Genomic DNA, 17,101 nt, shown 5'->3' with positions numbered 1-17,101 from the left:
GAAGGACGCAACCCATAACGGCAATGCTCAGTGGCTAGTGGATCTGAGGGCAGACCACAGCGACCTCCCTGAACAGGGTCCAGTAACCATCACAGTGGCAGATATCCAAGAAAGGGTCTCCAGTATGAAGAGTTGGACAGCACCAGGGCCCGACATGGTTCACGCCTACTGGCTGAAGAAGCTGACTGCACTCCACGAGCGTCTGGCAGCACAAATGAACCAGCTGCTAGTTAACGAGAGACACCCGGAATGGCTAACCGAAGGTCGGACGGTCCTGATCCCCAAGGACCCCAAGAAGGGACCGGTCCCCTCCAACTACCGACCAATAACCTGCCTCAGTACTACATGGAAGCTCCTGTCAGGCATCATATCGGCTAAGATGAATAGGCACATGGGTCAATACATGAGCGGCACACAGAAAGGGATTGGCAAGAATACCAGAGGCGCAAAACACCAGCTACTGGTAGACAGAACAGTCAGTCGAGACTGCAAGACCAGACTGACCAACCTGTGCACTGCCTGGATTGATTACAAGAAGGCCTATGACTCAATGCCCCACAGCTGGATACTGGAATGCCTAGAATTGTACAAGATCAATGGGACCCTAAGAGCCTTCATCAGGAACTCAATGGGGATGTGGCGTACAACACTAGAGGCCAACTCCAAGCCCATAGCACAAGTCACCATCAAGTGCGGGATCTACCAAGGAGATGCTCTGTCCCCACTGCTGTTCTGCATAGGCCTGAACCCCCTCAGTGAGATCATTAACAAGACTGGAAGATGGTAGTCGGATGGTAACAAAGAGAGGGAAGTTAGTCAGAACTGAGGGGATTGAACTACCAGAAGGCAACATTGCAGACATAGAGGACAGTTACAAGTACTTGGGGATCCCGCAGGCGAATGGGAACCATGAAGAGGCCGCTAGAAAAGCTGCAACCACCAAGTACCTGCAGAGGGTCAGGCAAGTCCTGAGGAGTCAGCTGAATGGTAAGAACAAGATCCGGGCCATCAACACGTACGCCCTGCCCGTGATCAGGTACCCTGCTGGGGTAATAGGCTGGCCAAAGGAGGAGATAGAAGCCACTGACATAAAGACAAGAAAGCTCCTTACCATGCATGGAGGGTTTCACCCCAAGTCCAGCACCCTGAGGCTGTACGCTAAGCGCATGGAAGGACAGGCCCCTGCACGGTATGTACCACCGGCAGATAGAGGAGGTGGCTGATATCCAGAAATCCTACCAGTGGCTAGACAAAGCTGGACTGAAAGACAGCACAGAGGCACTAATCATGGCAGCAAAAGAACAAGCTCTGAGCACAAGATCCATAGAGGCTGGGGTCTATCACACCAGGCAAGACCCCAGGTGCAGACTGTGTAAAGATGCCCCAGAGACAATCCAGCACATAACAGCAGGGTGCAAGATGCTAGCAGGCAAGGCATACATGGAACGCCATAACCAAGTGGCCGGCATAGTGTACAGGAACATCTGTGTAGAGTATAATCTGGAAGTCCCGAGGTCAAAATGGGAGATGCCCCCAAGGGTGGTGGAGAATGACCGAGCTAAGATCCTGTGGGACTTCCAGATACAGACGGACAAAATGGTGGTGGCTAACCAACCGGACATAGTGGTGGTAGACAAACAGAAGAAGACGGCCGTAGTGATCGATGTAGCGGTTCCCAATGACAGCAATATCAGGAAGAAGGAACACGAGAAGCTGGAGAAATACCAAGGGCTCAGAGAAGAGCTCGAGAGGATGTGGAGGGTGAAGGTAACGGTGGTCCCCGTGGTAATCGGAGCACTAGGTGCGGTGACTCCCAAGCTAGGCGAGTGGCTCCAGCAGATCCCGGGAACAACATCGGAGATCTCTGTCCAGAAGAGCGCAGTCCTGGGAACAGCTAAGATACTGCGCAGGACCCTCAAGCTCCCAGGCCTCTGGTAGAGGACCCGAGCTTGAAGGATAAACCGCCCGCAGGGGCGTGCTGGGTGTATATAATACCAGTAGGCCAGCTCTAATAGTAATGTGGTATGGCTTCGCGGGCCAAATGTAATTAGGCTGCGGGCCAAATTTGGCCCGCGGGCCAGAGTTTGACACCTATGCCCTAAATAAAACATTATGGGTTATTCAGAACAGAACTATGCTTAGAGAAATATTTTCCCCATCAGTTGATCCAACTCCTCCACAGTAGCAGGTGGAATTTTTCTTTTTTGAGGACGGCTTCTTTTACCTGTCACTACGGATGGTCTGTTTATGTTTTGATTGAGAGCCTTTTTTGGGGGCAGCTGAAGAGGAGAAGTCTATCTTATGGCCAACCACTGATTGTATCTTGGTCATATTACCCAGCAAAACCCAGTATGCAGGTTCATCTGTAACAGTCCTTGTGCCACAGATCAACACTGTTGCTTCTACACTCAACAAAAATATAAACGTAGAGACCTAAAATTCATTCCAGATACACAATATAACCATCCCTCCCAAACAGTGGTCACAAATCAGTCCAAATGTGTGTTAGTGGGCACATCTGCTATATTGAGATAATCCATCCCACCTCACAGGTGTGCCACATCAGGATGCTGATCTGACATCATGAGTAGTGCACAGGTGTACCTCAGACTGCCCACAACAAAAGGCCACCCTGGAATGTGCAGTTTTTTGCGCTATTGGGGGTCTGGGGACCCAGAACCGGTCAGTATCTGGTGTGACCACCATTTGCCTCATGCAGTGCAACACATTGTCGCATGGAGTCTATCAGATTGTCAATTGTGGCCTGTGGAATGTTGGTCCACTCCACTTCAATGGCTGTGCGAGGTTGTTGGATATTCGTGGGAACTGGTACACGCTGTCGTATACGCCGGTCAAGCACATCCCGAACATGCTCAATGGGTGACATGTCCGGTGAGTATGCTGGCCATGCAAGAACTGGGACATTCTCAGCTGCCATCTGCCCTGAACAATGTGAACCATGATTCATCCGTGAAGCGCACACCTCTCCAACGTGCCAGACGCCATCGAATGTGAGCATTTGCCCACACAAGTCTGTTACGGGGACGAGCTGGAGTCAGGTCAAGACCCCGATGAGGACGACGGGCATGCAGTTGAGCGTCCCTGAGACGGTTTCTGACAGTTTGTGCAGAAATTGTTTGGTTGTGCAAACCAATTGTTCCAGCAGCTGTCTGGGTGGCTGGTCTCAGACGATCTTGGAGGTGAACCTGCTGGATGTGGAGGTCCTGGGCTGGTGTGGTTACACGAGGTCTGCGGTTGTGAGGCTGGTTGGATGTGCTGCCATATTCTCTGAAACGCCTGTGGAGACGGCTTATGGTTGAGAAATGAACATTCAATGCACGGGCGACAGATCTGGTTGACATTCCTGCTGTCAGCATGCCAATTGCACGCTCCCTCATTGCTTGTGGCATCTGTGGCATTTTGCTGTGAGACAAAACTGCACATTCCAGGGTGGCCTTTTGTTGTGGGCAGTCTGAGGTACACCTGTGCACTACTCATGATGTCAGATCAGCATCCTGATGTGGCACACCTGTGAGGTGGGATGGATTATCTCAATATGGCAGATGTGCCCACTACCACACATTTGGACTGATTTGTGACCACTGTTTGGGAGGGATGGTTATATTGTGTATCTGGAATGAATTTTAGGTCTCTACGTCCATCCCATGGGGAATGGGAGCAGTAACAAAGGTGTTGCGTTTATATTTTTGTTGAGTGTACTTTAAACAGAAGAGCAGTGACATGGCTGCAGGTCTCCACGACTCCGGCCTTACAGGTGCAGTGGGTGGCTTCAACCTTCCCTGTGATGCTCACATTGACCCATGGCTGCAATGCTGGTTTATTCAGTCTTTGAGAGTGCAGGACCTGAAACACACACAGACAAAGTTCATTTAAAGACAAGAATAAAGTGTTTAGAAAGTTAGCACATACATGTAGGGATGGGTACCGGTGTCCGGTGCCATGATGGTACCGGTTCTGACATAAACGGTAGTAACCAGACCGAAAAGCAGCGCACATTTCGGTGCTTTATTTCGGTGCTTTTTTTTCCTGAGCTGTGATACACTTCTAGCCAATCATTTTACGTTTCCGAGGATAGTAGGCGGGTCCAGGTACGTACGTTCTTTTAGAGCAGAGCTACAGATTAAAAATGCCCAAGGCGAAGCGGTCAAAGTCTGGTTGTACTTCACAGCAAAATATGCAAACTCAGCAGCAACAAGTGCTTTAAGCTGATACTGTGATACTGTCAAAGGAGGTAACACCTCAAATCTGATGAAACACCTGGCGACACGCCAGCGGGTTTTTTTTAAAGCCGAGAAATGCGCCGTATTTGATAGCTTGCTGTGGGACCTCACACCGTGCACATCTACTGCGGGTGTGGTGCCTGTTATCGGACCCGGAGTTAGCAACATCCCCCAAAAACCCGAAGAGGAGAGTCCTGGCCCCTAGCCCTGCCAGTGTAGCAGAAATGATGAGGATGATGATGCAGCAGCAGTCGTTCTTCTCTGCGTAAGTAGCTTAATGTTGTTCGTGTGTAATTTATGTTGAGTAGGCTAACCACGTTATTACATTAATGCATGTAAGGTGAATTAGCAAACATCATCATAGCTACATGCGGCTGTCTTCTTGTTTGATGGCAGATACTCCCTTCACCCTGGACAAAAAGGCTAAAACGACCAAAGAAAAAGTGGAAAACAGCTAAACATGAGAGGTTTTTGGACAAAGTTTGTGTTTTTTCCATTGTTTAAGCACTGCTTCCAGCCAAGAGTGATACCATATATGCCCCATAGCTGCAGAAAAGGCTAACATTGTTATCTTTTTACAAAAAAACCAGCTGAACATGAGAGGTTTTTGGACCAATTTTGTGTTCTCCATTCTTTAAGCACCGGTTTGAGCACCGTTTGAGTACCGGCACCGTTTCTAAAGTACCGATTTGGCACCAGTATCGGATAAAACCTAAACGATACCCATCCCTACATACATGTAATTTTTTATCTTTTTATGTATCCATCTATAGAACGCTGCATGTTACATTCTAAATCTGCCAACAAAAAATGATGTAATCACTTTAGAGATGGAGAAAGTTTAGTTTAGTTTAGTTTAATTATTTATATAGCACATTTAATTACAACAGGAGCGTTGACCAAAGTGCTGTACAAGAATACAACATACCTAATAAAATAACTTAGAGTATTGATAGCAAACACCAAATATGAATTAACAAATAACTCTCATGCTGTATTAAAAGCCAGTAAATAAAAATGCGTTTTAAGATAAGATTTAAAAAGATTGACCGTGGGAGCCTGTTATTCCACAGCTTAGGCGCTACAACTGCAAATGCTGGATCACCTCTATGAACCAGCCTCGACCTTGGTGCAGCTACAAGCAAAAACTCACTTGATCTAAGAGATCTAAGGGGGGTATAAGTCTGCAAGACGTCAGACAAATACCCGGGAGCCTGTCCATTCAGGGCTTTGTAAGTCAACAATAAAATTTTAAAATTAATTCTGAAGTGGACAGGGAGCCAATGAAGGGAGGCGAGCACCGGGGAAATGTGTTCACATCTTTTAGTACGTGTCAGAAGACGAGCTGCAGCATTCTGGACTAACTGCAGCCTTGCCAGACAGGTCTGGCTAACTCCAGCATATAAGGAGTTACAATAGTCCAGCTGGGATGTAATGAAAGCATGAATCGCCCGTTCAAAGTTTTTAAAAGATAAAAATGATCTCACCTTAGATAAAAGCCTCAGTTTGAAGAAAGACCACTGTACGACTGAGCTAATTTGTTTTTCAAAGGTGAAATTGCTGTCAAATATAACCCCCAAATTTTTGGCATGTGATTTGACAAAAGGCTCAAGACTGTGCAGGTTAACATTAGAGGTGCTGGGATTGCCGCTTGGTCCAAAAATTAGCACTTCAGTTTTGTTCACATTGAAGTTAAGGAAGTTAGAGGCCATCAAAGATTTAACTTCACAGAGACACTGAAGTAAGGGATCTAGTGAGGCAGGACTGTTTCCCTTCAGTTGAAGATAGATCTGAGTATCATCGGCATATGAATGAAAACAAATGTTACATTTTCTAAAAGTTAGACCTAGAGGCAGCATATAAATGGAGAACAATATTGGCCCCAGTATAGATCCCTGGGGAACACCACAAGTAAGGGGAGCTGAGGAAGAGATAAAATCGCCAAAGCTCACAGAGAAGGTCCTGTCAGACAGGTATGACCTGAACCACTCTAATGGGGTGCCCTTTACGCCACAATGCTCCAACCGCGAGATTAAGATGCTGTGGTCAACAGTATTGAAGGCAGCGGTCAGATCTAAAAGCAGAAGCACAGCTGAGTCACCTGAGTCAGTGGCTAATAAAAGATCATTAAGAACTTTTAAAAGTGCAGTTTCTGTACTATGAAGAGTTTTAAAACCAGACTGAAACCTCTCAAGAACATTGTGTCTGTTTACAAAAGATTGCAGCTGTACAAACACAATCTTTTCCAAAATTTTCGACAGGAAGGGGAGCTTTGAAATAGGCCTGAAGTTAGTGAGGACAGAGCAGTTGAGATTAGGTTTTTTAAGTACAGGCGGTACAATAGCATGTTTAAAACAGGCTGTACAACACCTGAGCTAAGGCTGCTATTAAAAATAGCTAAAATGTCAGAACTGACAACCTTAAAAATCTTTTTTAGAATGTGTTGGAATAATGTCATTTGGACACGATGATGTCTTTGTGCCATTACATACTTCCTCCACCTCATCAAGACACACAAGCTCAAACTGATCAAAATCAGCAAAGCAGGTGAATATTTTAGAAACGTCATGTGAAGGCAGGGCGATCATAGATCGAAGCTGTTTTATCTTATTGATAAAAAAACTGCAGGAACCTTTCACAGGTGTCTGAGGAACTATTAATACAAGAAGCTGGGGAAATATTCAGGGCAGAGTCAATAATTGAAAAAAGAACCCGAGAATTATTGGAGCTATTCTCAATAACATTAGAAAGAAACCTTGACTTTTCAGCTTTTACAATGTCCTGATACCTGATAGGACACCTGCAGCCCATCTTTTTTCCACTTACGTTCAGCCTTCCTGCACTCTCGTCTGGCTGAACGAGTGGCCTTATTTATCCATGGGTCTGGTCGTGGTTTCGAGCTTATAGTTTTAAAAGGAGCGAACTCATCAAGGATAGTTTTACATATATCATAAAAATTAACTGTCATTTCCTTCGTACCAAAGCCAAGGGGAGAACTTAAAACTTTTTTAAAAGCAATAGAAAATTGTTCTGTTGTAGATTGGTTAAAGACACGACAACGACGTGTTGAAATAAGAGGTGTAAAATGGCGGAGAGATAAGTATATCAAACACAACAGGACAGTGATCAGAAAAAACAGCATCACATATTTCCATGCTTAGGACCGGTAACCCTAAAGCCAGCACAAGATCCAATGTATGACCCTGTTTCTGGGTTGGCCCAGACACAAGTTGAGCAAGACTGAAGGAGTCTATCAAACTTAAAAAGTCTCTGGCCAATGAATTGGAGGGACAACACACATGAATATTAAAATCTCCAACGATTAAGATTCGATCATGGTTTGGCACAGTTCCTGACAGGAGCGGTGGGGAGAAGGTTCCCTGATATCCACGATTGCAATAACGAGTTTTTAACTGAGAGGATCTTAAAGCCAGCAGCATTTGGCGATCATATACAAGCAGAGAGTTAGCATGGTTTAACACAAAGTAAAAATAAAACACTAGTACAAACAGAGTCAGACGGCAGGCTGTACACACTGGCGCCATCTTGATATTACGGATATCACGGAAAGCATAAAGTTCGACTTTTATGAATCACTTAATATGATAAGGAGATTCTGCAGGTCATTAATCAATGTATAAAACCAAAATAGAATACATTTTGTCACACAGGACACAAACACGGAAGCAAGGTGTATAATTAGGATTATTTATAATAAATATGAATTAATTGGTGCAATTTCTTTAACCATATAGAATAACTACATCCTTCAGGACAATGTCACATCAATGCACTGATCTCACTATGTTATCCATCTAACAGAGCCTCCACATGTTCTCACTGTAATTTCCCCTCATGAATGCACTAACTTGAATGTTCAGGGGGAAATCAAACGCATTTTACTCGCAGTACTCAAGCTGACTTACCTTTGTTTGAATGACGGCGAATTCACAACGTGGAGGCTTAAAAAAAGCCAAATCTTGTACCCAATCATTGGTGAATTGGATGTGTGCCTCCAGACATTTATAATTGCAAAATTGGTTCGCTGTGTATGCACTGACTCCACAGACAAGGTACGAAAATATATCAGGCTAAGTCAATAGCGGTTGGTCTTCAGGGTTTCTACTCCACAGCCGTATTTCATACGGGTCTACATTTCCAATGCACACTATTTTTTGTAAGTACCGTCTCTTTGCATCTGGACGCAATCTGTCTCTATAACGTCCTTTTTCTTTTGAGCTGCTTTTAAGTGTGGTTCGTAGCAATCTTCCTTCCAACACAGTGTGTTTGTTTTGATTCGTGGCCTGCTAAAATGGTGGTGCGCTCCCATAATGCATTGCAGCGTGACAACTCCAAAGCCCTATACTCCAGCAAGACCTTTGAGGTCTGCGGACCAAATGCTTCTAATTGTCCCTAGGTCCAGATTAAAACACAGAGGAGATCGGGCTTTTGCTGCGACTGCTCCGAAACTGTGGAATAAACTGCCTTTACATATCAGGACCTCACCAACACTGGATACTTTTAAAACTCGTTTAAAGACCCATTTTTACTCTTTGTCTTAATTCTGTATGAATCTGTCATTATTTTATTCTTATTATTTTCTTATCTTTTATTTTACTTTCCTTTTAAATTTTATCTGATTATTTTATCGTACAGTTCTTTGGTCAACAGTTGTTGTTTTTAAAAGTGCTATATAAATAAAATTGATTTGATTTGATTTTTGTTTTTTGCACACTTGCACTTTATGTAGTCCCATGTTGATTGTCTGTTATATGTAGCACCATGATCTTGGAAGAACATTGTTTCCTTTAATAAATAATTTAATGTTATTAATTTAATTTAATTTAATTATTTAGAAAGAGAGAAAATACATATTAATGAACATTTTAACAAATATGCCAGATTATAGCCTTGGGCTAATTTCCATCTGCAGACCCTCTGGCAGGTTGGTCTTACACACAAGTTAGTAAAAACATACAGAGACACTATTTACAGATCATGTGACAAGAACAAAAACAGTAATCACATCATATTAGAACAAACAATGACAAGAAGAATGGACAACACAGGACAATAGAGAACAATAACGGAAACACATCAATTATATTGCACAAACCCCAGGATTACACATGCTCTGACTGTCCTGATATTGCACTGACCCGTTACACTAGAGTTGGTCTTGGTCTCCAGACCGGTCTCCAGACCACTTTTACGTGGTCTTGGTCTCCACGGACTTTGGTCTTGGTCTTGTCTTGGTCTCGCTGTCTCGGTGTTGCTGTCTCAGATCGACATAGTGGTTGGGAGATTTGGAGTGACACACAACGTAACATTCGATAATGTGTCATGTGCAAAAGCATCAGCTCTACGAGCCGTGCTTAGAGAGTACTTTGTAGTGAATCAGAAGAGTCGACTCCCATTGAGCGAGAGCCACTCCTCACTTAATTTCCTTTCGCTGCTCAGCTCTCACACAGTGGCTCAGCTATGCTCCAATCCCTCCATATTGTGGCCAATCACATGCGAGGATATAGGATAATATCATTATGTGAAAAACAGAGAGGGTGAGAGACGCGACAGTCAAGTGGAGCGTGCGTCTGTCCTCTCAGTGAGTGGGTGAGACAGTAGACAGTGGTGAGGAGGGCTGTGCAAGTGCATCGCAAAAACACATGAATATGCCTGACACCCGTAAACAAAGCAGCATCTGGCTGCAGTTTAAAGGCTTTATTGTCTCGGTCTTGGTCTTGATCTCATCTCGACTTTGTCTTGGTCTTGACTCGGTCTGTCTTGGTCTTGTCTTGGTCTCGCTACCCTCTGGTCTTGGTCTTGTCTTGGTCTTGGTTTAGGCGGTCTTGACTTCAAGTCTACGTTACACTAATAGTTGTTTCCCTTTTTCTAATACACTAACTCTTTGTCACGTCCAATATAAAGCATGATTAATTATGATCACCACTCCACATGGTTGGAATGACAGTGAAGCCACTTGACTTAACTAGTATGCATCTTTACAAAACACCACACACTGGGTATCTGCTGGTTTGTAGAAGATACATCGTTACATTTGTTGACAATATCAGATATAACTGAGCTCAAATCAATTAATTCAATTCAATTTTAGATGGTGCCGAGCATTGCAGCCTTGTCGCGAGCTCCCCCAAGCAACAGCTGGTTTTTGTGTTTAATTTTACTTTTCCTTTATTTTTTCACGAGTAGCACATGTCTCTCTGTGTACAACCGACAAACCTTACTGGACATAAGAGATGGACTTTCTCATCACTTTCCGGAGTTCAAGTTTTGCAACGCGGAGCCTCCGTTTGCAGACCCCCCATTCATCTCACCTGAGACGCCTTTGTTCTGGGCCCCTGGAGGCCGCAAACGCTGACGCAGAGGAAGAAGATCTGGCGTTCTGGTTCGACTGAGACGGCGCACTAACAGACCACCGTTACCCAGTTTATTACTGGCTAATGTGCAGTCTCTGGAGAACAAGCTGTGCGAGCTTCGGGCACGGATCTCATTCCAGCGAGAGATGCGGGACTGCTGCGTGATCTGCCTCACAGAAACCTGGCTATCGGACAAGGTACCGGACTCTGCAATACAACTACCGGGGTTCTCCGTGCATCGCGCAGACAGGTCACAGGATCTTACTGGGAAAAGCAGAGGCGGTGGTGTGTGTTTCATGATCAACAACAGCTGGTGTGATTATGCGAACGTGCACCCGGTAAAATCCTTCTGCTCACCGGACCTGGAGTGCCTGATGATTAAGTGCCGGCCATTCTGGCTACCGAGGGAATTTACAGCAGTGATTATTACGGCTGTTTACATTCCCCCACAAGCCGACACTGACCGAGCACTCAGGGAACTGTACAGCGCGATCAGCAGCGAGGAAACCGCACACCCAGAGGCAGCGTTTATCACAGCCGGAGACTTTAATAAGGGAAACCTGAAGAAAGTCTCACCAACTTTCTTCAGGTTTTTCACCATCCATTTCAACACTCGTGGAGACCGGCTACTTGACCACTGCTACACCTCTTTCCGGGATGCGTACAAAGCCCTCACCCACGCCCCGTTCGGCCAATCAGGTCACCGCTCAATCCTGCTCCTGCCCGCCTACAGGCAGAAGCTGAAACAGGAAGCTCCAACCCTGAGAGCAGTGCACCATTGATCGGACCAATCGGAGTTCACGCTGTGGGACTGTTTTGATCATGAGGACTGGCAAATGTTTCACGTGGCTGCTAATGACATCGATGAGTACACAGACTCAGTCTGCGGATTTATCAGGAAATGCGTGGAAGATGTCGTCCCATCCAGAACAGTTAAATCCTTCCCAAATCAAAAACCGTGGATTAACAGAGATGTTCGCACAGCACTGGCGGCACGGAGCACCGTTTTTGCCTCCGCGAACACATCGGACTACAAACACGCACATTACCAACTCCGGAAGACGATAAAAGCAGCCAAACGTGAGTACAGGGACAGGGTGGAGCAACAGTTTGACAACCCTCGGAGTATGTGGCAGGGACTAAACACGATCACAGACTTTAGAGGGAAAACCAGCACACCGCAGACCACGGCCTCTCTGTGTGAGGATCTAAACCATTAAATGTCTTAATGGTCTTGGGCCTTCTTATCTCTCAGATCTGCTTTTACCATACGAACCCTCGCGGACCCTGAGGTCCTCTGGTACTGGCCTTTTGATTGTCCCTAAAGTCAGGACACATACTCACGGAGAGGCAGCTTTTCAGTGGTATGGTCCTCGTCTGTGGAACAGCCTGCCGGAGGAGCTCAGGGCCGCAGAGAACGTACATGTTTTTAAGAACAGGCTCAAGACCCACCTTTTTAATTTAGCTTTTACTTAGCGTTTATTTATTTTTTATGCTTATTTATTCTATCCTGTTATTCTATTATTAATTTAGGATTTACCTAATATTTTTTGATTTTATTCTTATTCATTTTTTAATCTTCTTACTCTATTTATATTTATATTTATATTGTATCCTGTTCTTATTTATTTTATCATTTTACCCTGTATATATCGTATTGCGTCATATCTCCAGTGTTTCCTCGGAGGGCGCTCTCTGCACCGGGGCTGTTATTGACCGTGGCTGCTGGGTCTCTGGGGTCCTCTCAGCCTGGTTGGGGGGCTCCTTGGCCTCCCTCCTGCTGTGTGCCCAGCCCGGAGGCTGCGGTCTGTGACCGGCTCCTGGTGCAGACGGCTCTCTGTTATAATGTTTCCTCACTTGGCTCATGCGAGCCCAGCCCAATTTTTACTCTTTAAGTGTGCGCGTGTGTGTATGTGTGTGTGGGTGGGGGTGGGGGGATATATGTGTATTGAGAGTGTGGGGAGTGAGTTGGAGGGTGGGGTGGGCTGCTTTTAACTATGTAAAGCACTTTGTGCTACATTTTCTCTGTATGAAAAGTGCTTTATAAATAAAGATTGATTGATTGATTGATTGATTGATTGATTAAACGTATTCTACGCTAGATTCGACACAGCGAACACCATGAGACGGACAGTGTGCGCACCGCGGATGACGTCAGTGCGCACACTGTGTCTGAGGAGGATGTGCGGAGGTGCTTCAGGAAGGTGAACAGACGCAAAGCTACTGGTCCGGACGGGATTCCCGGCCGCGTCCTCAGGTCATGCGCGGCTCAGCTGGCTGGAGTGTTTACACACATCTTCAACCTTTCCCTCTCTCTGTCTGTAGTCCCAGCCTGCTTCAATTTGGCCACCATCGTCCCTGTACCCAAATCCTCCACCATCTCCTCATTGAACGACTGGCGACCTGTAGCCCTGACCCCCATCGTAAGCAAATGCTTCGAGAAGCTGGTCAGGGACTTCATCTGCTCTGCACTACCCGACTCACTGGACCCTCTACAGTTTGCATACCGCCACAACAGGTCCACTGATGATGCCATAGCCCTGACACTACACACTGCCCTGTCACACCTGGAGAAGAGAGACACGTATGTGAGGATGCTGTTTGTAGATTACAGCTCAGCATTCAATACCATCGTTCCCTCAAAGCTGGACAGGAAACTGCAGGATCTAGGACTGAGCAGCTCCCTCTGCAGCTGGATCCTTAGCTTCCTGTCTGACAGACGCCAAGTGGTCAGACTGGGCAGCATCACCTCATCCCCCATCACACTGAACACTGGTGCTCCACTGGGGTCCTATTCCTCTGTGGGGCAACCTGCATATGGCCAATAAAGCATTCATTCATTCATTCATTCATTCATTCACAGGGGTGTGTACTGAGCCCTCTCCTGTACTCACTCTACACCTACGACTGCACAGCCACTAACAACTCCAGCATCATTGTGAAGTTTGCGGACGACACTACGCAGAGGCGCAGCAGCACCTCTTCTTCCTCAGGAGACTGAAAAGATTCGGCATGAGCCCCCGCATCCTCAGGACCTTCTATCGCTGTGCCATTGAGAGCATCCTCACTGGATGCATCACCACCTGGTATGGCAACAGCACCGCTTACAACCGCAAAGCTCTCCAGAGAGTAGTGCGGTGTTCTGAACGGATAATTGGAGGTGAGCTTCCCTCCCTCCAAGACATCTACAGGAAGCGGTGCCTGAGGAAAGCGGGGAGGATCATCAAGGACTCCAGTCACCCCAGCCATAAACTGTTCAGACTGCTTCCATCAGGAAGGAGGTTCTGCAGTATCCTGTCCCGAACCAGCAGACTGAGAGACAGCTTCTTCCACCAGGCCATCAGACTGCTGAACACGTCATAGACACCTCACCCTCACTTACCAGAACTTCAACATTATGCACTCCACACTGTATATAAATGCCACTTGTTTTGCACATTCCCAACTGCCAACCTCTGTATATTTTATTTTATTGTTTAGTCTATTTCATTTTTAAAATATGTACACACACACACACACACACACGTAGATATACATATTTAGTACACACATTCAGTAATGCGCATACACTCTTATATTTTACATATGTTTATTCATATAATTCTCAGATTTACCCATTTTTATATTTTGCTTGTTCTTACGGTATTGTATTTTTACACACCTCTGTTGCTTGTGGAGCTTGCACACAAGAATTTCACTCGCATGTACTGTACCAGAGTACCTGCACATGTGATGCGACAATAAAAGTGATTTGATTTGATTTGACTTATGTAGCACTAAATCACAACAACAGTCTCTCCACAATAATACAGAGAAACCCCCAGCAATCAGATGAACTATGAGTAGGCAATACATTACAGTGGGCAGAAAAACCTTTCTCTTAAGGGGAAGAAAAGCTCCAGCAGAACCAGACTCAGGGAGGGGCGGCCATCTGCTGCGACTGGTTGGGGGAGATGGCTTAAGGAAATACAGAAGACTGTCTATTTGTAATTCTCTGTATATAAATTCAGACAAAAATAAAATCATTATATCTGCCTTTAAAAACTGTATCAATAAGTTCAGGCTCATTTCTATATGTTTTCATATGGCCTGTAAGATGCATATCAAACATCCTGACTGCTCTAAGTCCTTAATAACATATTAGCTTCTATTCACTGGCCACCCTTGAATGTGAAAAAATGCTTTTAAAATCTTCTCCTCACTTACAAATAATTCATTACTGTACTTAAGAGCACTTTGCCCTAAAAGTGGAGCCTTATTTATTGTTCCTAGTTTCCAGAATTGGAGGCAGAGCCCTCAGCTATGGATGTAAAAGCCCAACAAGGGGCATGGGTTGGAAATGAGCAGTAGCTTCACTTTAATTCACTGGTGGCATGGTGGTTTGCTCTGTCAGGCTACAGAGCAGTCCAAAGACTGTGGGGTTTGTGGGGTTAGGTTAACTGGTAATTCTAAATTCAAATGGTTGTCGGTCTCTCTGTGTAGCCCTGTGGCAGACTGGTGACCTGTCTGGGTCGCACTAAAGGGTTTTGCTTTGTATTCTATTGGAAATTGTAAAATACGTCCACACAGACCGAACAGTGTTTAAATCTGTGGGTGTAAATGGTAAATGGATGCTTTTCTACTCTCCCAGAGTACTCAAAGCACTCTATACAACATGCCACATTCACCCATTCATACAAGCTGTTTCTTCCATGATTTTTTTAAATGCTCACTAACTAACATTCATACACATTCATACTCTGATGGATGCATCGCACAGCAACTTAGGCTTAATATCTTGCCTGAGGTTATTTGGCATGCAGACTGGGGATCAGTCAGGGATCGAACAACCTTCCAAACCCTCCTGACCTACAGCCACTCCGATGTGGCTGTGGAGAAATAATATTGGAATATTACTTTGGAAGTGAATTGTAACCTCAGTCCTCAGTGCAATAACATGGTTATACATGTGTAATGTATAACCATCTGTAATGATGGAAATCAAACCCATAGCTAGGGATGGGTACCGGTATCCGGTGCCATGATGGCACCGGTTCTGACATAAACAGTAGTAACCAGACCGAAAAGCAGCGCACATTTCGGTGCTTTATTTCGGTGCTGTTTTTTCTGAGCTGTGATACACTTTGAATTCTAGCCAATCATTTTACGTTTCTGAGGATAGTAGGCGGGTCCAGGTACGTACGTTCTTTTAGAGCAGAGCTACAGATTAAAAATGCCCAAGGCGAAGCGGTCAAAGTCTGGTTGTACTTCACAGCAAAATATGCAAACTCAGCAGCAACAAGTGCTTTAAGCTGATACTGTGATACTGTCAAAGGAGGTAACACCTCAAATCTGATGAAACAGCTGGCGACACATAGCGTTTTTTTAAAGCCGAGAAATGCGCCGTATTTGATAGCTTGCTGCGAGACCTCACACCGAGCGCATCTACTGCGGGTGTGGTGCCTGTTATCGGACCCGGAGTTAGCAACATCCCCCAAAAACCAGAAGAGGAGAGTCCTGGCCCCTAGCCCTGCCAGTGTAGCAGAAATGATGAGGATGATGATGCAGCAGCAGCCGTTCTTCTCTGCGTGAGTAGCTTAATGTTGTTCGTGTGTAATTTACGTTGAGTAGACTAACCACGTTATTACATTAATGCATGTAAGGTGAACTAGCAAACATCATCATAGCTACATGCGGCTGTCTTCTTGTTTGATGGCAGATGCTCCCTTCACCCTGGCCAAAAAGGCTAAAATGACCAAAGAAAAAGTGGAAAACAGCTGAACATGAGAGGTTTTTGGACAAAGTTTGTGTTTTAAGCACTGCTTCCAGCCAAGAGTGATACCATATATGCCCCATAGCTGCAGAAAAGGCTAACATTGTTATCTTTTTACAAAAAAACAGCTGAACATGAGAGGTTTTTGGACCAATTTTGTGTTCTCCATTCTTTAAGCACCGGTTTGAGCACCGTTTAAGCACCGGCACCGTTTCAAAAGTACCAGTTTGGCACCGGTATCGGATAAAACGTAAACGATACCCATCCCTACCCACAGCCATAAAAAGACTTCTCCATGGTTTTAAACCTTCCCTGAATGATCATTACTCTGAAAGCCATTCAGGGAAGGTTTAAATACTGGAACTGGAAAAATGGCCACAAGTGAGAAAAAAGAAAACAAACCTGTGACTGTCATTTTCATTCAGTGCTCTGAAATCTGATGGAAACTCATAAATGTGAGAAATCAGTTCATTAAAAACTATCATGTGGTGCAAACTTTTATTGCAGACAGAAGGGGGACCAATCCCTGCTGCTGTACACAGCCAATTAAAACTCAGTGTTTACATACACGCATGCAGCCCCATATCAGTTCCACCAGGCAGGACCGTGTGTCCACCACCGACTGGATCTGTACTGGCACATAAACTCATGGTTGCATCAAGAATGGAGCGATGATTAGAGCCAAGTCTAAACAAAGTTTACATTGATGTATTTAAGGTATACATTTTACTCAC

The 17,101-nt window shown here is 45.1% G+C and overlaps 2 protein-coding genes across 2 annotated transcripts in view; one reads left to right on the top strand and one right to left on the bottom strand.

The window, feature by feature from the left end:
* Window positions 1–2,101, top strand: part of LOC309715589 (uncharacterized protein) — a 29,699-nt gene extending 27,598 nt beyond the window's left edge. Inside the window, exon 2 of the mRNA XM_082548843.1 lies at window positions 1,250–2,101. Coding sequence (XP_082404969.1) covers window positions 1,288–1,938 — 651 coding nt within the window. The 5' untranslated portion in view covers window positions 1,250–1,287 and the 3' untranslated portion in view covers window positions 1,939–2,101. The remainder of the gene's footprint in view (window positions 1–1,249) is intronic.
* LOC309715586 (CXADR-like membrane protein) overlaps window positions 1–17,101 on the bottom strand; it is a 118,764-nt gene that overhangs the window by 99,695 nt on the left and 1,968 nt on the right.

The sequence above is a fragment of the Aulonocara stuartgranti genome (genome assembly GCF_965226115.1).
Source record: "Aulonocara stuartgranti genome assembly, chromosome: 10".
In the NCBI taxonomy this organism is placed as follows: Eukaryota; Metazoa; Chordata; class Actinopteri; order Cichliformes; family Cichlidae; genus Aulonocara; species Aulonocara stuartgranti.
The sequence above is the reverse complement of the archived record's forward strand: the minus strand, read 5'-3'. Positions and strand labels throughout refer to the sequence as shown.